This window comes from Poecile atricapillus, chromosome 6 (assembly GCF_030490865.1).
Source record: "Poecile atricapillus isolate bPoeAtr1 chromosome 6, bPoeAtr1.hap1, whole genome shotgun sequence".
Lineage (NCBI taxonomy): Eukaryota > Metazoa > Chordata > Aves > Passeriformes > Paridae > Poecile > Poecile atricapillus.
The window spans coordinates 9380197-9407469 of NC_081254.1; the positions used below are offsets into that span (position 1 = coordinate 9380197).

The 27273-nt window shown below is 40.8% G+C and overlaps 1 protein-coding gene across 17 annotated transcripts in view; it reads left to right on the top strand.

Annotated features, from left to right (window-relative positions):
* Nucleotides 1-27273, top strand: part of ANK3 (ankyrin 3) — a 291521-nt gene that overhangs the window by 205230 nt on the left and 59018 nt on the right. For 6 of the 17 annotated variants that reach the window (XM_058841986.1, XM_058841993.1, XM_058841988.1 and 3 more), the window contains 10 exons: nt 2232-2330; nt 2432-2530; nt 2829-2924; nt 5965-6037; nt 6233-6295; nt 13849-13972; nt 15725-15736; nt 16891-16993; nt 22389-22495; nt 26487-26519. In XM_058841986.1, coding sequence (XP_058697969.1) covers nt 2232-2330; nt 2432-2530; nt 2829-2924; nt 5965-6037; nt 6233-6295; nt 13849-13972; nt 15725-15736; nt 16891-16993; nt 22389-22495; nt 26487-26519 — 809 coding nt within the window. The remainder of the gene's footprint in view (nt 1-2231; nt 2331-2431; nt 2531-2828; nt 2925-5964; nt 6038-6232; nt 6296-13848; nt 13973-15724; nt 15737-16890; nt 16994-22388; nt 22496-26486; nt 26520-27273) is intronic. The other 11 variants (XM_058841990.1, XM_058841995.1, XM_058842000.1 and 8 more) reach the window with 6 other exon arrangements.

Consider the following 27273-nt stretch of genomic DNA (forward strand, 5'->3'; position numbering starts at 1 on the left):
AGATTTTGTAGAGGAGGTCTCACAATCTGAGCTTGTCTTTGGCCCTTGTAGAGGCAGGGTCTGTAGAAGCTGTGTTTGAGGTACATGACTGTGAGTCATCATTCTGCTGAGGAATCAAGACTTTTGACGGGTCAGAGTCGAACTCCAGGCACTCCTAGGAACAGGAAGTTATTCGGCCAACCCTAAACTAACAGTATCTGTAAAATGAGGTCCCTGTGTTCATTTCATTATTCCATTTAAGCTACTGCTCTGGCTCTTACCACTGTGGGCTATTATTCTGTGCAGGAAAAGTTCCTTGTAGTCATTTGGCATCTGATCCAGTGTTCACATAAGTCAGCAGAAAGTTTCATTCTGCTGATGCCAATGGAATTTTGATTCAGTGCTGCTTCTGGCGCTGATTAACTCATCCTGGTTGTCAAAGTTAGGAGTTTCTTTAGATGGCAAAGGGTATATCATTAGCTGGAAACAAATTATACACCCTAATTTAAAGTAACTGTCACAGCTACCATCTCCTAGCATGTGTTAATACAACTGAAATTAGGTGATCTTGTGTGAGGTAGTATCAGAGGCAAAGTGACATAAAAAAGTGGTGTTTAACCAATGGATACTTGAGACTTCTGTCTAGTAGAAGTAGGTTTTCTCTTTCTTTCTCCTGAGCAGCTTTGACTTGATGGTTTGAACATGTGTAGTGTTGGCTCCTGATCCCCAGGCTGACCTTGGACTTGTCTCCTTGGTGCTTTTGACCAAGTTGTCTAACCTGAGCACACCTCACTGACATAGATGTTAAAATGCAGGATGGAAGTCTGCAGATTTGAACTGTGTGCTTCTGCCTTTTGGACATCTGATTTTTATTTTCAGAGTGGGAAAGCAAAATTTTTTTCACCTTTAAACACTGATAGGAGCAGCAGGTGCCTGGTCAATACAATACCAGCCTATCTTTCAGTGTTTCTACCCAGAAGGTTGGCTTTTGGATCTAGCTCCAGATTGTTTATGGGTAAGAACTACAGAAGGCCAAGGCAGATATAATGGTGAGAGCCTGTCACAGACCACCCAGCCAGCTGGGAGAAATCTCACAGTCCGTGGCCCTTGTTCTCCTGGAGGGCTTCAACTTACTAGATGTCTGCTGGAAGTATAACACAGCAGAGAGGGAATAGTTTAGGAGGTTCCTGGAATGTGTGGAAGAGAACTTCCCAATGCAGCTGGAGAGGGAGTCAACTAGGGAAGGCTCCTGCTGGACTTGTGTTTGTAACAGAGTAGGACTGAAGGTTGATGGTCAGAGGCTGTCTCGGGCACAGTGCTCCCAAAATTACAGTTCTTGTTTCTTGGAGACACAAGAAGGGAGGTCAGTAGAACTGCCACCTTCCAAAGGAGATTTTGACCAGTTTAGGAGACTGGTTGAGAGAATCCCTTGGGAGCCAGTCCTGTGGGGGTAAAGAATCCAGGAAGAATGAATGTGCTTCAAGAAGGAAATCTCAAAGCAGGCCATCCCTATGTGCCGAAAGATGAGCCAGCAGGGAAGAAGACTGGCCTGGCTGAACAGAGATTTTTGGCTGGAACTCAGGGGAAAAAAGGAGAGTTTATGACCTTTGGAAGAAGGGGCAGGCCACTCAGGAGGACTATAAGGATATTGTGAGGTTATGCAGGATGAAAATTAGAAATTATGAAGTCCAACTAGAATTTAATCTGTCTACTGCTGTCAAAGAAAACAAAAAACATTTCTATGAATATAGTATCAAAAAAAGGGGGGCTGATAGTCTCTCTCTTATTGGTTGAGGGTGAAATACATCGGCAAAGAATGAGGAAAAGGCTGAGGTATTTAATGACCTTCTTTGCCTCAGTCTATAATAGTAAGACCAGTTGTTCTCCAGGTACCCAGACCCTTGAGGTGGAAGAGAGGGATGGGGAGCAGAAAGAAGTCTCCATAATACAAGGGGAAATGGTCAGCAGCCTGCTAGACCTCCTAGAGAGAGACACACATGTCTGTGGGTTCAGATGGGATCCACCTGAAGGCACTGAGGGAGCTGATGGAAGTACTCACTGAGCACTTTAATTGACTTTCATGAGAAGTGTGGTTTTTTTCCAAGGTTGGAGGATTTTTCAAATAATCCAAAGAAATAAAGCTTAATGGGATTTTTCCAGTTTCATGCCTGTTTGCTTTTTTTGGTATTTTTTTTTTTTATCAGGGCACGTGTGGGATATTCACATTTACTAACTGCTGATGTTTGTTCTAGATGGGATACACTCCTTTGCACGTTGGCTGCCACTACGGAAACATAAAAATTGTGAACTTCCTTCTGCAACATTCTGCAAAAGTTAATGCCAAAACGAAGGTGAGTGTCCCAGCTCTCCCCACTCACCCCGTGGAGGCTGTGCCCGCTATGTGCGCTGTGCCCACCCCAGCCTTGCCTTTGCTCTTCCCTTCTGCCTGCAGAACGGGTACACGCCGCTGCACCAGGCGGCACAGCAGGGGCACACCCACATCATCAACGTCCTGCTCCAGCACGGCGCTGCGCCCAACGAGCTCACTGTGGTAAGTGCTGGGCTGAAAAATGTGTGTGGTGGGACAGGAAAAGAGCAGAGGAAGCCTATTTCCATCACCTCCACATCCTCTGTACCATCATCTCCCCCAGAACGAGAACAGCAAACATCTAAAAACCTCTTCATTTTCATCCCATTTCATCCCACTTGCATGCGCTAGTACCCAAATATTTATTTCCATCAGAAAATGTAAACATTTTTTTCTTGTTTTACGTTCTTCTGTACTTAACCACCAGTTCCTACACTTCTTGCTAACCTTCAACTTCTGTTACAAATGTTTCAATTGCTAGAATGGAAACACTGCCCTCGCCATTGCTAAGCGACTTGGCTACATTTCAGTTGTTGACACACTGAAGGTGGTGACAGAAGAAACCATGACTACAATTGTAAGTACAGTTCAGTTCGGTAGGGAATGGAAGAATTTTTCCAAAGCCAGAGTATGACTATAACTAAACTTTGTTTAGTTACATGACTACCAAGATTCCAGTCACCTATTTCTTTTTAGCAGTATAAAGTTGATATTAAGTAAAACATGAGTTGTCTATTTTTAAAGTAGTAGACACTATGAAGATGTACACAGAAGAGCACCAACTGAGCAGAATATGGCCAGTTATGACTGGTCATAACTGCAGTGTTTCTCCACACAGTATTTGTCCACACATCTTGTTGTTTAGGGAGCAATTTTGCAGCTGAAAAGATGTTCCTACAGACTTGTGTAAACAGAAGCTGCTGCCCTCCTTCGAGAGCATTTCCCAACAGTCTGATGTTTAATGGCTTGAATTTGACCTAAGAGAACTCATTCCAATATAAAAAAAAATGGTTGGAATTTACTTAAAAGTGCTTCATTGGGTGGTTTCTGCCCCCTTCCATAGGATGGTGAAAGGCTGTATTCTGTGAGCAGCCACAGTCAGCCCCTGCAACCCCAAATATCCATTCCCTGGTGTGGATGTGAACTCCAGCTTGTCTGTCATGCCTCTCAGGAGGCATTAGCCAGGACACATGGAAGGGACTAGCAGTGGTCAAATATTACCTGCTGTCAGAAAAATTCACAAAATCCAAAATATTTCTCAGAAGAGTATTTTGTTCATTCATGTTTTCCCAAATTGCTCTCTGAAGAAAACAGTTTTCTAACTGGAGGTGCCTCGACACATTACCATAGCAATAAAGTCCAAATTGGGTCTGAAGAATATAAATTCAGAATATTGGCTCCAAATTTGCTTTTTCCTTGCAGCAACTATTTTTCTTTTTCTGATTAAAAAAAATAAAATGCACATGTATGTGTTTTTAGACATATCAGGGGTGGAAAACAGTTACTGTGTGTGTTCCATGTTTGGTCATCACCCCTTTGTGTGGTCTATCCGTGCAAGCAGGTGGTTGCAATATGATGAGCTTTTGGGATGACAGGCAGATTTTAGTTATGTTACTGCATGTACCTTTTCTTCCTTTGATTTTCCTGGCTGTGGTTTCAGTAGTTTTCAGAAGATCCACCACACAAAAGATACATTTCAGAACAATAAGATAAAAAGGAATATGCTAGAAAGTAATATTGATTTTTTTTTTCCCTTATACATTTTCTCTGTCTATATTTTTCTCAGGAACAAATTTATCTTTAGAAAGATTCCAAAACATTTTTCCACACAGAAAAATTTCATGGAGAATATTATACAGGATAGCAAAACTTGAATGGTCACCTACTATTCAATTAGGTAGCTGCAGGAAAACCACACATTTATGCTAAAAACTCTCAATATCACAAGGTTCTTCTTGATTTTTAGAACCAAGAAGCAGGGGGTGTTTGTGCTGCATAAAGTGACTGACCATTTATCTTCTGTAGATGAAGAGTAAAGAGATGGTGGGTCAGGCTCTGAATTGTACTGGAGGAAATGTTAGATGCTGAAAGACCCATACAACCTCAAATACCTATTCTCAAGAGAAGCCCAGAAATAATTACCATTAAAACCACTTACCAGAGTGTAATTTTGAGACTTTGGAAGTCTAGATGTGAAATCTGATTTACAGTTGAGGGTCTTAAAAATTCAGTTTCACTGCTGAGACTTATATTTTGAGTCTTGTGGCTAAACAACGCCCAAAGCTAAATTTAAAGGCATCAGGGATGAGCATAGCTAAAATTACTATAATTTATACCCAAACATCAGTTAAAAATATCCAGTAGTACCTGGAAAAAAGTCCAGTGATTTAGCTGGTTTAACAATTTGTTAAAAAGCTTTACAAGTAATTCCCACAAAATGAATTGTGAGGCTTTTTGTAGGTTTTGTAATGTTTGAGCATGGAGGAGCTCTTCTGCCTACATCAAGTGATGACATGAAATGCCAAGTGAGTATTCATTAGGCCAGAGAAAAACTGAAATATTTTAAAGTAAGTGAAAATGGAAAGGCTATTTCACCCTCCTGAACTTTTTAATGATTTCTTATTTACATATGAAGCATGAGAAATAATGGTGGTTAAAATAAATAGAATCTAAAACCCCCATAAAGACGGGAGTTGCTTGGATTTTTTTTTTTGTTTGCTCATTTGTGTGGTTTTTTTGTTTGTTGGGTTTTTGGGTGGGTTTTTTGTTTGTTTGTTTTTGTTTGTTTATTTTGATTGGTTTTAGTTGGTTTTGTCTTTAATTCCACTGCACTCCTTGAATGGTATTTGCAGAAGCTCTTGTCTGACCCAAACCTCTACCATGGTTGTTGTGCTAGAAAGTAAAAAATGCACATGTATGTCATTCATGGGATACAGGTATTCTAGGAACGGATTTCAGCTGTAGTCAGAACCTTTTTTTTCCTACTTTTATTTTTCTTTATATTGGTCTTTGAGTCTGAATCAATATAAACATTGAGATGAAAATCATGCAACCACTTCTGAGTGTCTTTCATGCACAAAGCCCTTCAGGGGTATCCTTTAGCCTGCATGTGGTTACAATTACTCTTATTTGTGGGAAAAACACAAAATTGAGGTACCTCTGAAAAAAATTCACATAGGTTCAGTTGCTCCCAAATTGCAGAATTCTTCTGATGTCAAAGGAGAAATACTTCCCTCTGAAAGTCTGGTTTTATTACATATTCCTTGCTCAAAATTTAGAGTACTGAGAGTTCTTATTAAACCCCCTAAAACGAAGTTCATTTCAGTATATTTGATTCTTCTTTTGATATCATCATCTAAACTTTCTGCTCATGCATTTCTGCTACAATATGAACATAGTTTAAAAAATACAATATTACCTATTTCCGTAGTCTTTTTAATGTATAGATCAATATGTCTTTAAAATAGAAAGTGAATAAAAAGCTAAAAAAATTAAGTCTTGTTTTTCTACCTGCAGATAAAAATTTTATCTTGCATTTAATTTTAATAACTGGAATTTTAAGAAAAATTATGCCTGCACTCTAAAATAATTAAAATTACTTTTTTTTTCTATTACAGACTGTTACAGAAAAGCACAAAATGAATGTACCCGAAACCATGAATGAAGTTCTTGATATGTCTGATGATGAAGGTATTAAAAATTCGAATTTTTTTTTTTTTTTCCTCTTTGTGGTTGTAAGAAATATCTGTTTAAAAAACCCAAGACTAACACACATTATTAGCTGGATATGGTCATTGCACATTTGTTATTGTTGTACATTGATTTTGTTGACACGTCAATAGTATGTGCTTTTTTTTAATTGTTTTGTTTATTTAAATCATGCAGTTCGTAAAGCCAATGCCCCTGAAATACTCAGTGATGCTGAATATTTGTCAGATGTTGAAGAAGGTATTTTGCATTTTTGTATTGCACTGATATTTAACTTAAGCCTCTTCCTTTTATTTCATCTGTCTGAAAACTAATCCTTTCAGATGATTTTCTTATTATCTCACTAACAGTAACTTCTGCTTTACAATTAAGAGTGCTTTCAAAAATTCTTTGAGCTATTTGATAATACACCGTAATACACTATAATACACTATTTGATAATAGCTGATAATACACTAACTTTTTTTCTGAATTTCTTATGATTTTTTTATCAAATTACCTTCACTTTCCTGGAATAATAATTTTGCTGTTGCTTCTATGAAGTGAAAAAATGTTTTATTGTTTTAACTGAAAAATTAAATACTGGACAAAAGGGTAAAAGAGAAGAAAGGGTAAAATGGAAGAAATGTCTGATAGTGGAAATCAATGGCAGAAAGAACAAAGATCTTGATTTTTTTAAAACAAGTGACTCTGTTCCATTTTCTTGTTCTTCTTTAGTCAATCTCTCTTTCTTCATTCTTATTGATGTATTTGCTTTTTATTTTCATAGCATTCAAGCAGCAAGGTGTAAAAGATATATCTGTTCTTTGTGTGCAGCTCTTGTTTAATTCACGCATTGAGGCTTTTGGTTTGTTTTCCATCTGTCATTGTGTTCCCAGTGCAGCAGTTCCAAATGGATCATGTTCTTACCATACATATGTGTTTTCCAAACAGCCCTCCTAGGCCATTGTCTTGCTCAAAATACTGCATTGTTTCAGCTGGCAGCATAATAGTGTGAGTTAACAGGGCAGGAACTTGTTGTGTCCCACTGCACAGCGAGGTACAGATGAGAAATTGTATACCCTGTGGGGAGCCTGGGTGCTGGAACTAAAGGTATAAATTGTAATGTATGGGATCATTTTTAAGGCCAAATCTGTGGTGGGTTTCTCTAGTCACTAACTTGCAGTATAACAAGGACCAAATCAACAATTAGGAATTCAGGTAATATGATTGTTTCCTTGCATATTGCAGACTATATTCTGCACCCATGTTGTTGCCAGGGGAGCTGAGAGACTCATTTATACATAAACAGTCCTGCTCTGCATCCTTGTGTCTAAACTGAAGAGAGATTTGATGGATGGACAACTCTGTGGCTAAGGAATTGGCTGGGTGAGGCACTCAGAGTTGTGTTCAAAGACTCTCTGCCCAAGTGGAGAGCAGTAATTTGTGCCATTCCTCAGGGATTGGTGTTGGAAATGGTGCCATTTCACATTTTTGTTGGCAATGTGGGATGACATTAGGATCAGTGCACCCTTAGCAGGTTTGCTGGTGACACCCAGCTGTGAGGTGTGGTTGACATGCTGGAGGGAAGGGATGCCAGGGGTGCCACCCAGAGGGACCTGAACAGGCTTGAGAGGTGGGATCATGTGAAGCTCATGTCGTTCAGCAAGGCCAAGTGCAAGGTCCTGCATCAAGATCAGGGCAATCCCAAGCATAAATACAAGCTAGGTGGAGAATAGATTTGGAACAGCCTTGAGGAGAAGGACTTGAGGTGGTTGGTGAAAGAGAAGCTCCACGTGACCTGGCAATGTGCACTTGCAGCCCAGAAATACAGAAATATCCAACTGTGTCCTGGGCTTCATCCAAAGCACCAGGGCAGCTCTCACTGGACCCCACCTGGAATGCTGCATCCAGCTCTAGGTTCCCAATGTGAAAAGGACATGGAGCTGTTGGAGCAAATCCAGAGGAAGCCACAAAGATGATCAGAGAGCTGGAGCACCTCTCCTGTGAAAACAGGCTGAGAGAGTTGGGTTTGTTCATCCTGGAGAAGGTTCCAGGGAGACCTGAATGGGACTAATAGGAAAGTTTGAGTTTTTACCAGGGCATGTAGTGACAGAGCAAGCGAAATGGATTTTAAGCTGAAAGAGGGTAGGTTTAGATTCAATATTAGGAAGAAATTCTTCACTATGAGGGTGGTGAGGAACTGGATTGAGTTCCCAGCGAAGATGTGGATGCTCCATCCCTAAAAGTGTTCAAGGCCAGGCTGGATGTTTGTTGCTTTGAGCAACCTGGTCTAGTGGAAGGTGTCCCTGTCCATGGCAGCAGCGTTGGAACAAGATGATCTTTAAGGTCCCTTACAACCTAGGCCATTCTATGATACTGTGATGACAGAGTCTTTTTCAAACCCAGCACTGAAAGGGAACTCACAAATCAGATTAGAAGTGGTTTACAAGGCTTGTGATGAATTACAGGCTTTGAGGTGATAACCACTGTTCCTGTGTCTCTTCCCTGACTTGCATATTTGTAAAGACAACTCAGTGATGCCCATCCCCACAATTCCTCAGAGTTAGTGTTAGGTATTTATATGCAATGCATCCACTTACACCAGTCGAAACAAATCTGTTCAAGATGGTAAGGCACTCTGACAAATCTCAGAGCCAGGGAGCTGATTTCCAAGTGGGAGAAAGGCACAAATTTAGCAAACAAATCCAAGCTTTCCCTCACTCGGCTGTGTTCATGTAGTCAGCCAAAACTCTTCAGTGAGACAGACTTGTTGAATGGCTTCCCAATGAGCCACAACCCTCAAGGTTTCTCTCACAAGAGAAATTGAAGACTTGGAAAGTAGAGGCTCAGAGCTTGGGGACAAATGTCAGGAAACAATTTCCTTGTGTTTTATGTCTTGCTGTGCCCACTAAATAAGTATTTACATATTTAAATTGTGTAATTTCTCTTCCCTGCTGAGGAGAGTTTGGTTTGGAGTCAAAGTGGTTGAGAAGAGAGATTTTTTATTCTTTTTCCTAGACCACTCTGGCAAATCTGCCCAAATGAGGTTAAGAGTTCGACAACTGCTACACCGCAAAACAGAAATTGTGTTTTTTTGAAAGATGTGAACATGATTTGTGGGGAAGAGAAATGAGGGCTCGCCTTCATATGCAGCAGTTTGTAGAAGAGCATCTCTCAACATGCACTGAGCGTGTGCTGTGCTTTTATTTTTAAAGAGATTGCAAATTTTATTAATGTGAAACCTGAGACTGGGAGAACTGGGTCTTTCCTCTCACCGTCTCCAGCTGTGAGCTGGCTCCCTGTGCAGCTGGGAGTCCCAGCCCTGTGCCCATGGACTTGGGCCTGGTAGGGAGCAGGGCTCAACTGTGGTAAAGCTCAACTCCAATTGCCTTCAGGAGGCCCAGAAGGAATCCCCTCGTCTGCAGCACATGCTCATCCTCTCAGCATCCCTCTGGGCAGCTGCAGGATCTTTAATCTGGTGCAGGGAGCTGGAGCCCTGCTGCGCCTGCCACAACCCTGCCATGAGCCCTGTCACTACAGCCCTTCCTAAAGCCGCTGCTGCTGTCCCAGAGGAGAAGGGACAGCAAGCCATGGAAGCTGATACGAGGAGAGAGACTGTGAGCAGTGAAGGGCAAAAAGAATGCAATCCCTAAACCTGATCAGGTGTGGAGAGTTTAGACATTTTCAAAAAACAATTATTCTTGAGGTTTCAATTTTTTTTTATTTGGCCTTCAGTAGATAACAAACTTTTGGGTGTAAACCAGGACACTGTTTTAAACCCATTTAATGGAGATGCCTGCCTCAGTAAGAATAAGCATCATGTTAATCAATCCCTGGAAGATTAGACAGACATCCTAACAGAACATGAATGCACATTGCCTGATCCCTGAGTAGGTGCTAAGATACAACAGTTTAAGAGCATTTAAGACAGGTCAGAACATCATCATGCATGAAAATCTGTTATTGGTCATTTTGGGAGGGGTTGATTTATTAAATTGTTTTTATCTCAGTTTTTGGAGTTTCTTTGGCTCCGTAAAATTTCACAGGTTCATAAAAGTTTCAGTGGTTCGGTATTGGCTTTTCTCCATACTTTGTGAAACCAAAACCTTGGCTACAGCCTGAAATATCCTCCTTTTCCCTGTACCTCTTCTGCCATCAAGGCAGATCTGGACAGGCTGTGATGAAGGAGTGGCAAGATCCTCAGGTATCTCTAGCAAAGCCAAATGACAAATGCTCATCTGGATCCCAGCCTATGATTAAATTTTGTCTGGGACTTTTCCCAAGCCACATGATGCCTTCCCTCCTGCTGCCAGAGAGCCTGTATATCGCACTGGTCTCTAAAAAGAACACCTGCCCAGTGCTCCTGCAGTTACCATCTGTAGGAGACATGCTGGGGGACTGGGAAAACTTGGGATGAGAAAGGTGATCAGAGGCAAGAAAAAGATTCTTGGGGAGAAAAAAGAGTAAAAAATAGTAGAATTTTCTATCCCAGAAAATAAAACCAAACAAATTGTGTGAGGGATAGTCTAGAACACATAACGGGTGACAAAGTGAGCAGCAATGCTATCTGCTCTAGAAAAGTCTAAAAATAGGGGGCGGCATCAGTGAAACCAGCAAGAGGCAGATCCACCTTGAAAGGGCTGGTCCTCCTGCGGGAGGTAGTTGACTTTTATGATTCCTTGCAGATGTCCTTGGTGTGGGGAGCATAAAAAATTTGCGTGAGTTCAAAGTGTAACTGGAAGAATTTAAAAAAGAAAAAAAAACAAAAACAAAAACCCAAGCCTGTTCATGACTGTAAAAACCTCTTTCAGGTATAGAAAATATGTGCTCAAGTCAGTGCCAGCTAGAAAAATGTTCTGGAGTACTTCTGCTGGTTCATGTTCCCATACTCTCCTGTGAAATGTGGCTGCTTTCGGAGACTAGAACCGATGGGCCCTTGCTTTGACCTACTGCCGCAGTTTTTCCCTGGACTTTGAGCTGCTTTCTCAACCTGCGAAAGCTTTGTTTACCCACTGTTAGCAGGGACATTACCTTTCTTCAACATGTAGCCGATTAGGAAGGGAAGGATGGCAAAGGCAGCAAAGCAGCACAGTATCTTTTAGTGTTTTCTCATCCATGCCTTATTGTTGGGCATTTCTCTGTTGTTTGTGTTCAGAGATGAGTTTTATCTTCACTCTTTCATGGGACACTCTCCAGGAATTCCGTGTGCTGTGAGCAAACACTGTGCTCACAGTTACCTGAAGCGCAGAGGATTAGGCTGCAGCACCTAATTGAACAGAGTGGGATTGCTGAAACGTGCACCACCCATTTTGCTCCAGCCTCCCACGATCACAAAACAATGTCTGGAATTCTTTGAAATTACCACTCCTAGATGCATTTTTTCCTTTGATGAGGGCATTTCATCAGCTTAATCCTGCCCCGGCTGCTTTAGCTGCAGAGCAGGGTAACATCTAAGGTATTTTACAGCTCGACTTTATGGGGCTTTTTAAAATCATTCTCCTTGCCTTTGAGAAATGATGCTCTTTTAAAAAATGCCTCCTCTGCTCCTTATAGTGGCGTAGCGCTTGTCTTCAGGTATAGTAAGGGCAGAAGTCTCCAAATTTAGCGGTCCGGTGGTAGCTGCTGAAAGTTGCCCAGATCTCTCGCCCTGTCCGGGCCGCATCTTCGCCTCGCAGGTTGGGTCCGGTTTTCTCCGTGGTCAGCAGCCCCACAGAGCAAGGGCGGGGAGGGAGGGGGGCTGTGCTGAGGATGGGCTCCCCGGGGCAGCGGGGTGGGCGCGGGGGAGGCGCCGGCCCCGGCCGGGAAGGGCGGGCGGAGGCAGCGCCTTCCCCGCAGCCCCGCGCTCCCTGCTCAGCCCCGGCATCAAGTTACAGAAAAACTACACCCTCGCAGCACCCCTATTTACATACAAATAACTAGAGTGCCTGCATTTATGTCACCATTCAAGAGGCTTGCCAAGGGAGGCTGTAATCCAATCAGCAGAAGCTTTAAAGGGATGTCTGCAGAGTGATTAAAAAGGGATTTTTCTTTTTTTAAAATTTACTATTTTTCGTTTTGTTTCATATTTGCAAAGAACTTTAATCTGAGTTGAGAGGACAAAGATGCACATGTCCTAAAATACATACGAAGAGATCAAGATGTTAAGAAGATCTCAGTTGTTGTGTGGAAAGCGAATATGACCCACAGGGATTAGTTTGCTTGTGCTGGTTTGGAGATTAAGTCTAAATCACTGCTTAAGGACTAATAGGACTAATAGGAATTCTTGGAAACACCAGGGGAAAAAAAAATCATATAGACCAGGCTGGTGAAAATGGCTTTCCAAAACAGTAAGACTTTTTAAAGTTTCACTTGATGTATGATGTTTCTGTTTCGGGTTTTTGAATGCTTTCTGGTGTATTGTGAACATTTTAGCTTTTTAACTGCTGTTTAAAATACTGGTTGTTGCTGGGCTGGAGGAGAAAGTTGGTCTGTTTGTTTGCCGTTTGCAAAGCAGTAGCTGAAGGGGTATTTTTAGACTTGATTGTTAGTTTATAAGCAGTGCTCGCCTGTGGTTTCCTGAGTTTAGTAAATGGAGACTAGTCTAAACTCCTTTAATGAAAGCGGGAAACGTGACTCTGGGCTTGGGAGTCTCTTACCTTCGGGAACGCGCTGTTGTTAGACTTCTCTGTTGTGCAATTTAAACTTAACACACCTAAAAGGCGTTCACAACTAAGGAGGAGAGTGAATATCGGCAAGCCATGAGTTTACAAGGAGCGCTCTCTGCTCTGTGCTGTTGAGGGAACGGGACGGGGGTGGGGAGGAGGCGAAATCCAGCAACCGCAAAAGGCATATTTTGGACTTGCTCTGTCAATGCAGGAATGTAGGTTTGCATGATGTAATGGCATGCAAATGCTCCCCGCCGGGCAGCTGCTCCGTTAACCCTTTGTGGCGCCTGCCCGCCTCTCCCAACATCTAACTTCCCCTCCTGTTGGGGTTTTTTGGATAAAACAGCCAAAGATCTCTTTCCATGCGGATGGTCGCATCCCACGTGTCCCGGCGGTGCCCGGGGTCCCGCCCCGCTCCGGGGCCCCGGCGGGCCCGGCTTTGTTCCGCCGAGGGATGTTCATCCGGGGATGGGGCTGCACCGCCCTCGGCCCCGCTGCTGCAGGCAGAACAGCTTCGGGAAGCGCTTATCTTCCGAAATCAACCTGGCAGTGGGGAGCGGTTCATTTAAAATAAAAAAAAATTAAAAAAAATTCCCGACTTACGTTCAAACTTCCAAAAGGTATTGAGAAATATCCAAGGTGGAAGGCGGGCCTCTTCCTTCCCTCTGCCTCCTTTCTAGCTTGCTGCACTTTTCAGGACTGGTGGGCAAACAGGCTGTCTCCCACAGCCAGGGGTTGGTTTGGTTTTGTTGATTGGTTTGTTGTTTTGTTGGGGTTTTTTTCCCTCACACGGAATGATCAAACTTTGTCAGCTCGGCTTTTTTTTGGTCTTTTTTCCATAAGGAAAGTGAGTGCAATGATGCAAAGTACAGAAGAACTCAATAGCTTGCTGAAACTATTGGGCAAAAGTCATCTCTCATATAACTTTATTGGGTTTACGTCAAGGTGGAATTTTGCTTCTTTCGGTTGTCCCCCAATAAAATTATTTTCTCAGGCACATTCAGAGGGTGGATAATTAACACACAGCACGGAAAGAGCCTTAGGGAAAGTGGGGGTGACTGGATTGATTCCTTATTGGTGAGCAGAGAAGGGCGTTATGACTTAGTAAGCACACAAACATCTGCCATGCGTGTAGCTCTGATTCCAGCCTGGCTTTTGTATTGGCAGGTGAGGATGCAATGACAGGTGATACAGACAAATACCTCGGACCCCAGGATCTGAAAGAGCTGGGAGATGATTCTCTGCCTGCTGAAGGATACATGGGCTTCAGCCTGGGAGCCCGGTCTGCCAGGTACTGTATTTGCTGTTTCTCATGTTTGTGTGTCACCACAGGTACAAGTATTTACAAACCAAGCGCGCTATTCCACACGGCACTGCAGTCTGTTTTGAAGTGAAGTAGAGGGGGTGTACTTCCTTTGAAGCATATGTTCACTGCAGTTTTATTTCATATTCTTTATTCATGTTGGCTTCTTATGGCAATGATACAGAAAACTTAACGATTCACTTTTTCTGGTCTCTGTTCATGCTCTGAGCATTTCCGAGGAACCTCTTTGCTAGTGGTCTGCAGCTGGTCTAGAAACTGATTTAGAGCAGCCAGCAAAGCCAAGTTTATTTCGACTACTACTGGTCAGACTGATACTCACAGTAGAGGGCTCCCTGATGGGTGTGTTTTGCTGAAGAATGTAAATGCCAGAAAAACTGAATGACAAATCATTTTGCTATTTGGTGCTTTTATTTCTTTAAAGGTGCTAGTGAGTAATCCAGTTGAGAAAGACAACATTAAAAAAAAAAAAAGCTCCCCCCCAAGAAAAAAAAAAAAAAGAAGTTTCCCCTAAATTTGTTGCAGGACTTATTTTGACAGGGAATGGATTATGTGTTATGAAAAACAGGCCAAAGTTTCTGTGAACCTGATAAAATGTTGTAAAATTAATATGTCGTCTTACTAATGTTAATTTCAATGCAGGTATTTCCAGATCAGTATTTTAGATTTTATTTTTGAATGTTGTTAAAGCCTTCAGTGTGTGTTGCTCAAAGCAGTTAAAGCTGTGTGAGCAGAGATTACTTCCATAGTTGTGGATTTGCAGTGTAGTTACTGACAGTTGAATTGTACTGAAGCTAATAATTAAACCTCATAAGCTGGAGCCCTGAGGGCTTTTTCCTATGCTGTAGTTTAAAGATCTGTTTTAAAAAGTGAGTTCATTGTCTAACAGCAAATGACAACTCCCATAAGGTAAAGTTTAGATGTCTACCCTTCAGTCGTGTTTGCTACGGCTGCATTAGAAATGCAAGTATGCAGTCGAAATTTGCTCTTTAGTAGACTCCAGCCATGTTGTGCTTGATTTACAATTTTTAGGGAAGTTAATAAGTATTTATGAGATAATAAATTCATGAGAAATGCCAAGATGCTTTAAATAGTCCATTAGCCAGAAAATCAGCAAATTAGATCTGAAGGGAGCATCTCCTGTCATAGTAAACTGAATTAACAAAGTTGACATGCTGCTATCAGATCTGGTGTGAGCAGGGTGATCACACAGCCCTGTCACTGTGATCAGGGCTGGACCAGGGCAGTGGTGTTGCAGAGGGAGCATGCTCTGTGTGCAGAGCCCAGCACTGATTTACCTTTCACTCCTTACAGCTCTCTTCCTGCAAAGAGTGCTCCTGTGCAGGTGGGAGAGCAGATTCCACAGTCACAATCTGTTAGGGAGATCTGAGGTTCAACCCCATGTTATCTTTTCTTTGAGAGAAATCTAATATTCCCATGCTTCTGGTTTTAGCAGTGCCATTACTATTTGTTGCTGCGTAGCTCATTTTTTTGCATTGCCCATGTTATGCTCAGAGGAGACAAATACTGTGTTTTTTTTCTGTGAAGTATTTAATTTAGCAAAAAATATTCTGTGGATGTATCTTACTGCTGATTCTGAGTGTAACATTAAGAAATGAACACATTAAATAAATAAGCCATCCAGCCATAACATCTTGCTTTTCCTGTCTGATTCTTTGCTTTCTATTTCTCCTGTTTCTTTTCCAATGTAAATTGCTTTAGTCCAAAAGTCAGGTAAGAAGGCATGGCATCGTGTTACATCTCTTTCATCTTTCTGCTGCTGCCATTGCTTATCTTCATTTTATTCAGCTTTGGAAAGTGACATGTTTTTATTTTGGGGAGCAGGGGGTGGGTTCAGCCCTAGAGAATATCCCTCTGTTATAACAAATATAGCTTTAATTCTTTATCCCCTTTATCATGTAAAAGTCTGCTTAACATATGTGTACAGTGTGTAGTTAAGATCCCAGTTCTGCTTCCAGCACAAGAAGGAACGTGTGCTAAGGGATTAGAGAAATTAAATTAGCAACTACTAAATGCATGAAACATATTGTAGAGTTTTGAGTGTGAAAAGTGTTGCTAGTTCAAAAGTGTAATATGTTGATGGATGTTGCTTTGTATTAATTCACATTTTTTACTACTTTATTTTTTGTCACGTAGCAAGCATGTCTAGGCCTGCAGCATGTTTTTAGCACATACCATAATGTACCTTCCAGGGTTAATTGTAAAGCACTCCTGTGTTGGTTTAATTGCAACACGTTAACAGTGATCATAGTTAATTCTAAATAGTTTAACATGCACAAAATAATTCCCAAAACATCAGACTCTGTACTTAGTTGTCAATAAGCAAATTTATTTTTCCTTTCATTTCAAACTTATGATCCTTTCCTTTCTAACTATTGGGATAACTGTGGTGTTTGTAGCAATGTCAGAAGTGGTTCAGCCACAAAGAGAATGACAACACATAAAACTTGCTCTTAGTTAAACCTGCTTCAGCAACCTGAGCTGTGTGGGCAGGCACTGTGAACTGCCCACAGCTCCCCTGAGACCTGCCCTGGTGGGTCGCCTTCAGGATTAGGGCATGGAGATATTTATCAAAGTTCATCTAAATACCTGAATACACTTTTCTAGATTTATTCTAAAGCCACAACATTACTGCCAAAGCAGTAATCTGTTGAGATTTTGCTTATGCATATTGTAGGGAAGGGAATATTTAACTATAATCAAATACTTTTTTTCCATTTTCCTCCTTGTATTTATTTCACAGATTATGTATATTTTGCCATTTTATGCTATCCCTGGAAGTTGCATGTATTAATTTTTTTTTATTTTTATTTTCTGTTCATCTCATTGTCACCTGCACTTTCTATGATAAATGGTAAATACAACAGCCTCCGCTCCTTCAGTTCGGATAGGTCCTACACGCTGAACAGGAGCTCCTATGCCCGGGACAGCATGATGATTGAAGAGCTGCTGGTCCCAGCAAAGGATCAGGTATGTGCTGTGTCTCTGCCACCGGGTAGCTGTGCTTCATATTTGCAGGGCACTGCAGTGTGAGGCCTCAGCTGTGCCTCCAGAGACTATGGCTGCTCTCTTAGCTGGTGAAAAGGGGCAAGAAAGGATCTGTGAACAAGAGATGGGGGAGGGGGGGGGGTTGCTATTGTCTGGATTTGATCCTGCAAGAGGCATGTGGTGGGGTCCCAAAGCAAGAGTCTTTAAGGTACCAGTTATGTCTCTGAGTGTGGGGTTGGTTATTGGCTGAGGTCAGTGGGTGCTCCTGTGAGCCTCCTGTCACGTGTGTCTTTAGAGTGCTTTGATAAGCTAGGAGCACTGAGTTTTACACTAAACAACCTTTGTACTGCATAGACTGGGAATTACTTTGCTTGTTCTGTCCACATGGAGGGGACTCCAACTGCTGTCCTTGTTTTTTCACTCTTGGGAAGAATTTGGCCTTTTAAAGATTAAGCTATTATAGACTCTTCGCTTTATATATCTTCCAAACACTTGTGCAGTGACTAATGCAACAAAAGCAGCATCTTTTGACCTGATTATAGAGTGGGAAAGTATTTCCAAAAGCTGGGGAAGATTGAGTACTGTATGTTTTGTTTGTGAGTGTCTCACCATTTTACTTGGTAGAGTTGCTTCAGATTTCCAAATCTAACTGAATTACTCAAGAGTTTCTTGATACATGGAAGTCAAAGATCTGTGAGGAAGCTGGATAAAAATTCACATAAAAATCCTTACTTGGAAAGGACTGTGGAGTGGAACTGTTGTTTATATCCTGGAAGAGCATAAGGTGGATTGTAATGAAACAGAGGTTTTCTGCTGCTGTTTTCACAGAGCTTTCCTACACTGGGGAGTTATTGATCTCAGAGGATATTTTCATGGGGAAAAGGGTCCACGGAGCAGGACTTGTACATTTTAAACCTTGATTGTATTAGTCTGTAAATTCTAGTGTTGTATAAGCTGTCCAATTTTACTACAGCTTTTACCCACAGTTCTGGTAGCATTATAGGAATGGCAGAAATTTGATTCTGTTTAGCAACAGAATGTTTATTATTGGATTGTTACTTCTAAGTGAAATGCTGTAAAGCTTGAATAGCCTTAATTTGCAACAGCCATCTAAGGAGAGTTTTTAAAGCTTGCATAGCAGTGATTTTGTGGTTTTGTTTGGTTCGAAGTAATACAACAAAATCTGCAACTACTGGCAGTAGGGACAAGAAATTCTATGTCAGGGCTGAGCACCTAAAGCTGCTTTGATGCCTTCTAATACTAAGACTTCATTAAGCGTTCTTGATACGATGGAAATTTCAGAAGAAAGGAAGACTCTTCATTCTGAGTATATATTGCATCCTTTTATGATTCTGGCTATGTTTGTGACCCCCATTAAAGTAGATGGTGGATGGATTTAGCAGCCAGGGTGCATCTTATCACATCGCAAGATTTAAAACCAGCTCTATGCTTAACAACTCTCAAAGAATGTGGTGGTGGGAAAAAATGTCAGCCCAGTCTTGAGAGGTTAGTAAAGCCATGATTCTATGCAAAACAAACAAGAAAGCAAGAAACTATCTTCATGAGAAAGGGAGACCAGCTAAAACTTTCTGCCATGGCTTCTCTAAGCCTCCATGTCCTGGCAAAAATCTATCTATCCTCTGGAATTCCTGTGGTTTTCTGCCCAGCCCAGCCCTAGCTTTTGGCTGAAGTAGGAGAAGTGCATATGGGAGATGGAAAATATCCACGCCCCTTTTTCTCATTTCTCTATACATTAAATGGGCTCTAAAATAATCTCTGCTATGGCAGCAGAAGGCAGGGGGAAAAAAGCACCAATTTGTGTTCCACCAATGAGATTCACAGGAACAAAGATCTTTGTGGTTTGAAACCAAAAAATTGACTTTTATTCTAAAAGTCAATCTGGGAACTGAGAGGAGTTAAGGCTATTTTGGGAATCACACTACTTTGATACAGAGTGATCCGTTGCCTGTCTGTAAATGCCATTTCCTCTCCTTTTGTACAGCTCAGACCTGTCTGGAGTTCATTGCAACAGCAAAGTAAATTATTTGGAATTAATTTTATCATGAACATCAGTATGTAAAAGAGTAAGGAGCATTTGCCAGCCTCTTGGTCTGGTTAAGACAGATGAGCCCATGGCCACCTCTCCCCAGGATCCCTGGTAGACTTGGGAGTCTGGAAGGAGTCAAATGAGGAAGATTTGAAACCATTCTTTACTGAACCTCACTGCCAGCATAACACATGGAGTGTTAGAGAAGAGTTTCTAATAATTCTTTAGAAGTCATGATATTCCCTATTATTTGTATTTGGTGGCTTACTGCTGATCCTGTTCACAGGGAAGTCTGAATCCAGGCCATACTGTACCTCATAACCTGGCTGGAGCAAAGTTAAAATTTCTGTGTCCTAACGTGTTACCTTGATGCAGCAACTCAGACTAAATCCAAGTGAATTCTCCATGGAATAATTTACATCAACCTCTGAATTTATTCAGCCAAAGGCAGGATGACTTGGGCTGTCCATTAAATAGCAGCTTGCTGAATCACTTCAGTCTGGATAAATTCATCTGGGAGGAAGCATGAATTTTTCTGTTTGCTGAACTCTGATATTACACAGCCTGGATATTCAGTTATGCAACCAGCAGGATCCTTGCCAGAAGAACCCTCAGTATTTTTACACTCACATTTGCATCTGAGGCTGCCACACCCTTTAGCAATGCATTTTTAACCTACCTCAGTCCAGGGAGGGAGCACTGGGACCTGACCAAATACAGAATGAATCCTATGATTTGATGTCACTGACACTGTCTTCTGGACTGCTTATATTCTAACTTACACAGGAAGATTTTTTTATTATTATTATTTTTTATTACTTTTTTTTGCCTGCATGGAAAATCCCGCACCTCAACAGCCTCAAAAATGAGATTCACAGATGTGTGCTGTGTGTAAGATGAGTGTGTCCAGCTATCAGCTTTTCCTACTCTGTTTCTCAACCAAAATTATTAGCTGCAGACTTTTGGCTTTTGTTTGCTCTAAATATGTCCAGAAGATCTGTTTGATTACACTTGGTCAGAAAGGAATGCTTTAAAAAAACCCTGTGACCTGGTGTGCAGACCATGTGTCAGGACAAGGAACTGGACTGAGGAACCCAACCTATGTGGGTAGGCAAACCTAGAACACACCCATGGTGCAGGAGCACCTCTGTCTTGCACAGATTATTTTGAAGTGATGGTATTTCCTTGGAATTTATATGGCTCTGTGTTTAGTTTTCTATATCCGACTGCTAAGGGAACATAAGCATTTTTAATCTGTTATAGGAAACCTGACCTGACATTTATTTGTTGATATGTGTCCTGGTGCATGCCTGGGTCTCCATGCAGTAATTCTGTACACCTTAGCAAGCCTTTTGAGGACAAACACCAAATTGTGTTGTTATTTTTGGCCAATTTCTTTTGTTTCTTTGCTTTGTCCTATTTTTGATGATAAAGTTTATCACTGAGCAAAATAATAAATTTATTTTTGTTTATCAAAATTTTTACAATGCCTGAGACAACGTGTCTGAATCTTACACTGTTTGGTATCTAAAGTAAGAACGGGCTCAGTGTGAGCTCTTACAAATCACTTGGAATAGCAGAAATCCACCGTGTTGGCTTTCCTGCCTAAACCACAGGCTCTCCAGGAAATGTTGGAGAATCCCTAGTATTTTATTGGAAAGACTAAGAAAACTGTCTTCATTAAACTAAATTACAACACATACTTCAAATGGCACTAATTAAGTCCACTTCGGTTACTTAATTGTCACTGTTTTGACAGCATTCATTTTCTTTTATGTCTGATGGTGTATTTTGCTGTTTACCATATGCAAGTTTGCCGTCTATTGTTGTCTGTGCTTGAACCATCAGGGCTCAAGTACATCTGCTACAACACAAAGTTTAACAGAACAATAATACAAATACTAATACAAGTGTTGAGCTAGGGAAAGGAGGGAGGCATCGAGCAGGAGTGACAGAGCAAAGCTGCACTCTGCAGGGATTTCTGTCGATGGGCAGTAAATTACAGTGTCAATAGTTTTTGGAAGGAAACCTGAGATCCTCATTTGTAATGAAAGAAATGCCTACAGAGTGCAGTTTTTTAGAAGCCCCAGAACGATGGGAGTTTTGGACATTCCAGCCAGCAACACAACAACTATCTTCCTGCTTATCTTGTGAAAGTTTCTCAAGAGAAGTCTTTATGTGTGTTTATGACTGAATTTGCCAGATTTACTTCTAATGCTGATATTTATATCCAAAATAATTAATTCGCACTACCAGTATGTGTCAGCATATAAAAAAACTCAGGTGGAAATAAGAAGGTTTTAGAAACATGTGCTTGGCTCTGGTTTGACTTGAACCCACTGAATTTGATTTGAAAACAGCCCATGAAATTTCCATCCAAAGAGGCTGCTCTCTCTAGATGCATTTGCCTCTAAGCAGCAAACAACCTACTCATAGGAAACACTGAGATTTTTAACACCATCTCAGGTGAGAATTGTGTATGTTGCTTCTTGACTTACTTGTATTGATGTAACTTACTATGGTGCTTCTTAAACTGGGGAGACACTTTCATGTCACCCTGAAATAGGTGAAAACAGTATTTGAAGTTTAGTTGGTTTAATTTCCTAAAAGAAGAGAAACAAAGGAAAACAAATATTTTTTCTGGAATAGCTTTGCTGCCCAGTAAGAGGATTTATAGTGTGAGGGATGTTGTGGGGCACAGGATGTGTGAATGTCCATGTGCATGGGCAGCAGGAGAAAGAAATCACACCTCAGTGTCTGTCCAAGGGGGGAGTTAATTATAGCCTCACAGGGTTAAAGCTATTTCTGTCCAGATGAGTAGGGGCAGTGGCACTCCACAAAACAGTGTCCATGTTGGTTGTGTATAAAGATAAACCAAACACCTCCTGCGTTCACAGCCTCAGTGAAGCTCACAAGGAAGTTATTCACAGGTTCTGCTTGAATAAGGATCTATCTAATGGCATCCTCTGAGGGGTGGTATTACACTGCCTGTCTATATGGTGTATGACTGCAGTACAAATGGTAATATTTTTTTTTCAATCCTTTTAACCTGGCACGTAAAAGTAAGTAAAGATTGGGAGAGATATTCTTGAAACTGAAGGAAGTGCAAAAAGCAGGCAAAAAGAATGTTTGAAGAGACAAGAGTTTATTGTGTATTTCATGCTTCTGTTACAGGATTTCCAGTAATTTAACCCTGGAGGTATCAGCACTGTTAAATGCCAGTTAAAAGACCAGATCTAAATTTAATATAATTATATCAACAAGCTTGTATTTAAGACAAGTGTTTCTAATGTTAATTTTAAATTTCAATTTATCTGTTTTGTTTTGAAGCACCTGACGTTTCAAAGGGAGTTTGATTCTGATTCTCTCAGGCACTATAGCTGGGCTGCAGACACCTTGGACAATGTTAACCTTGTTTCGAGTCCCATCCATTCTGGGTAGGTCACTTAACAGTTTTCCTTTATCTTTAGATGTGGAACTGTATTAGCTGCAGAATACAGCCTGCTGTAATGACTGATAACATGTCTGTTCCTGCTCCACTTGAAGCCAGTGGCAAAATTCACACTGACTTCAAGGAGGTTGCTTAATAACAAGAGTCAGTCTAAATTCTTGCATATTAAACCAAAAACTTGCTTCTACACTTAATTTTTTGAATGCTTAAGCACTGTAATCCTGCAGGCTTTTCATTAAGAGTCCTGTTTTGCTTTTTCTGTTGCTTATGCTTTAAGTGTCATAAATTATTTTGTTTGCAGTGTGTTATATTTTCTGGAATATGAAATCAGAGACAGAATGTTATGCTTTCTGTTCTTTCATAGAGGAAAAAAATTGGGGGGGCTTTAATTTGGTCTCTTTATTTACACCTTCAAGCTCCTGCCTAGTCTCCAATATCTGTAGTTTGATTTTAGTGGTGCTGTTTGTTTACTTATGAGTCTTCACTATAATTTAGGTGCTTCTTAAGAGTGCCACACAGACTTGATTTAAATGCAGTAGTAGTGATGTCTGAATGCATATTGTAAAAAATTGCAAATGAATGTGTAAGTAATCTTCGCATATTATTAGATTGTCTAGTGTAAATATTTGTTGTTTAGTTTTTGAGATCAGGACATAAAATCTCATATCAGTTTTAATTTACTTCCCCGTTTTGTGACTAATTACATTCTTATCATAAAAATGAGCGTGACACATGCCAAAATATTTCATTTCTAATACATCAAGCCCCACAAATCTCAAGCTACAGTCCCACAATGCACGTCTGCACCTGCATCTGCTGAACAGTGGATTTTTAGGTCCCAAGCTGATAAAACACTGCACATTGTCAGTACTAGCATTAAAATGTCAAGAATTGCAGTATGAAAAGCTGAAGGCTGTTGGTTATCATGGAATGGTGCATTGGCAAAGGACCCGACAGAGCTGGTAGCTCAACCCTTTCCTTTACTGTAGGATAACATGTAGCCAAGCCATTCCTGATGTACATTGAGTGTCCTAATAATCACTAAAAATAAGAGATTCCATAGGCCCCCAGCTTCAGGAGTGCACTATCTTCTTATGCTATTTCTTCCCCTAATGGCCAGCTTAAAATTTCATTGCTGCAGACTAAGCCTATTTCATACTCATAGTGGAAATCCATTGCCATATCCATAATTGACATGGAGAACAGTATCTTGCTGCTCTCTTAACAGACAATCCTGTCTTTTAGACTAAAATGTCCCAGACATTCCTAGGTGATCCTTTCCCCATTTCAGAACATTCCTGCTGCTCTGCCCCAGCTCTCTCTTCTTTGATGAGAGCATCTTTGTAAACCAGGATCACCACTTCTTTGGTCTGGCACATAGCACACTTAAGCAGTCCCACAATGAGAGTTAACCTTTTGGTAATTTCAATTTCTACTGGTAAATGTTTGTGACCTGCTAGAATTTCTTGGCTTTCTTTTGAAATCCTGAAGTTTGGTTAATTTTTACTGGTGTTGTGTTTAAGTGTTTGGTTTCTCCCCTCTGTTTGCATTTGTCTCTATGGTATTTCAGTTTGTTGGTTCCAGCCCCTTTTTCCATTTTTTAGCAAGAGAGCTTTTAATTCTGATCCTATTTTCCAAAGACTTTTCAGACCTTTTTCCTGTGTTGAAATCGTGAAGACGTTTAGCCTAGTACCTGTGCCAGAACATCACAGTGAAATATGCCCTTGAAGTTCCTTTTCAGTGTAGCAGGAAAGCATTGATGGTATCTCTTTTGAGCTAACTTAAGTGATCCTGCACTTGTCTTATATGTACTGTACCTCCATTGCTTGCTGAGGTGCCAAGGCAGTACCTCCACACATCAAAGAAGGAATTCAAATTCATTTGGCATGAATTGCTCTTATCACTTATATTTTTGGTTTGTTTTTATTTTAAGACTTGTGGCAGGCAAGATATAATATCTTGATTTATTTACCTTGATCCTTTAGGCCTTTATAGAATGATTATTAAATAATTTATTCCTGAATATTTCCTGGTAATTTGGGTTTTACATTGATTGGTCTAAAATTTTCTGGTTTCTTTTCATCCTGATAGAAGATAGGTCTGGTGTTTTCATCCTATCGGTCCTCTGGGACAATACTTGCCTGCCCTTAGGTCTTCAGCATGTTCACTCGTGGTTCCAGCCCTCCAAAACATATATTCTGTGGACATCTTCACATAAGATCTGCTCCCTTGGTGCATGGGCACTCTCTAATGCAGAGGCAGTCTAAGCTGCTGCCCAGGGGGGGAGCAAACTGTGGGGCTGCATAGCAGGGAGAGGACAGATATCCTCCAAACAGCTATAGCTCTCCAAATGAGCATAAACCAAAATATTCTCCAAACACGTAGGCTTTTCTGACTCATTACATTTCTTATTTGACATAGAAAGTCCATCAGAAATGATGCTCTGAGGATTCAGTTCCTTTGTCAGGAATAAAGCCCCAAATCTCACTCATTTATTTACTTTCCAGTGGCCCCGCATTATAATATGATCCTGTTTGATTTTCCTGGTTATCTTCACCTAGAGGCTATCAATAGATGTTCCCATCTAATCTTCCAGTACCTCAGCACATCTGATATGCAGAGGACCATGACTTTCCACATCTCTTCTGCCAGTCTTTTCCTAAAGAGCAAATCCTTTTCTGTGTGTTTGGGGTGCTTCATCCCTGTCTTTGTCCCCAGTTCTGTGTTCTGGGGCAGGGGCTGCCAGCCCTCGTGGTGTGGTGGCCCTGTGGCCAGGCTCTGACCCCACTGCTCCTTGCCATCTCCATGTTCACAGGGCTCCCTGATATGCTGTGCCAGGAGCACTGCTGCTGCCTCAGGTCACTCTTTTCTCCATTTGCCCACTGTCAGAAGAAAGCATCAGTTTGTTCTTGTATCTTAACCCAGGCAGAAGGGGAATTCTGGGAGTAGGATGTGGAGATCCGGCAATGTGTCAGTGAAAGGAGAAGAAAGCAGAAATTGTTGGCAGTGATTTCAACTCTTCTGGTTTTTCCTTTTTTCAAGCCAAGATAATGTTTTATGTTTTTCTTCTTGAGTTCAGATAAGTTGTTTTGCCAGCATATATTTTGAACAGAGTCCATTGTAAGCAGTACATTGAAATGCATCGTGAGTCATGAGGCCTCTGGAAGGGTAGAGACCCTCACCAAAATGACCTTCAGCTGTCAGATGTGAGCTTCCTCCTGTAGTTTTTTTTTTTCCTGTAGTAAAATGTGGGCGTTCTCTCTTTGTGTTGCTTTTAACTCCTTCATTTTTTTGGCTGAAAGAAGGAAAAGGCAGTGCCACACTGCCTTCCAATATTGAAAAACTCAGAAGTACTGGATCCAGTCTTGCAAAGTGGAATAAATCAGATTCATTACAGTTTACTGTATTTTAAATTATATTAAGTATATGTAGTTGAAATTATATTAACTGTATATAGTTTACTCCAACCTGCTCTACTCACAGAATTCATTTCTGACAGCACTGCAATGGATGGCATGGACTGATATGCCTTTCAAGCATCCTGCCACACATATGTTTATACGTTATGCTTTGGAAGATAAACTGCTTTAGAAAAGTGCAAGAACTGGTTTTTCATGGCACACAGGAGCATGTTTTTGGAATTCAGTGAAGTTGTGCTGCAATAAATTCTCTGCTGACCAAATAATCACCAAATGCTTTTCTCCTTGTGCTTCTCCATTTCCCAGAGAACTTATAGAGTTGTGCTAATTAAATGAACCCTCCCTTTCAGATTTTTTTCATGTGTATCATATTTTATATGACATATGTCATGATATGTGAATCAAAAGCCAAATAATTTCTGAAGCTGGCCTTTAAACATACTGCTTTTGTTATTTTTCTGATTGTTACCTTTTCTTTGCACTTATTGATATTTTCTGTTGCTTGCCTCTAATTATCTTACATTAATTTTCCCATTTGCTTTCTAAATTATTTTGCAGCTATTCCTCTCCACTCCCCCAGTATGATTCAAGGTGATAACACTGTGCTTTCTGTGAATCCTCATTTTATTTTGCTTTTTTAAACTTCTTTTCCCACAGAGTGTGTGTAGATGTTTGTAGTGCATCCAACCACATCCTCATCCCTTCCATGTTTTGAAGTAGAAATGCTCATTAGCCTTTAGCGCTGTGTTTTAGAGGTCATACTGTAGTTTCCATCATTAGTGCTACATTAATTTAGGTAAGCATCAGCTACTAATGTTTTTAGATAGAAAGTGCATGAAATACTGTTTGGAATTGTTGTTATTGTTTTAAACGGTAAGTTACTAATCGGAAAATTAAACAAGGAAATAATTCATTAATAAGCTGCCGACAATGATTGTCTTTCTCTGGGAGCAATATGCACAAAGGCTGATCTGCTGCAGATTTTGTCTGCACTGGAGGCTGCAGCGTGGTACAGACAGCATAGCTGGGAGGGGCTGGTTCCTGCACTGAGGCAGAGGCTCGTGTCAAAGGTTATTTACCCTTGCTGTGAGCAGTGTGCAGTAGCAGTACTAAGCTCCTGGTTGCCAAGGCTGGACTGACCTTAAAATCTACATACAGCCTAAACATCCCTGGTAACTCAAGGACTGATTTTTGTAGATACTTAGTTTTGACTTTTTGACTTCTACTGATTTTTTTTTTATTTTTATTTTTTAATCATGAATTTAAGACAGATTTAGGTGCCTAGAGATTTTTGGCAATGCACTCTTACATACTTTTCAACATTTAAATAGTTCGGGTACAGTAG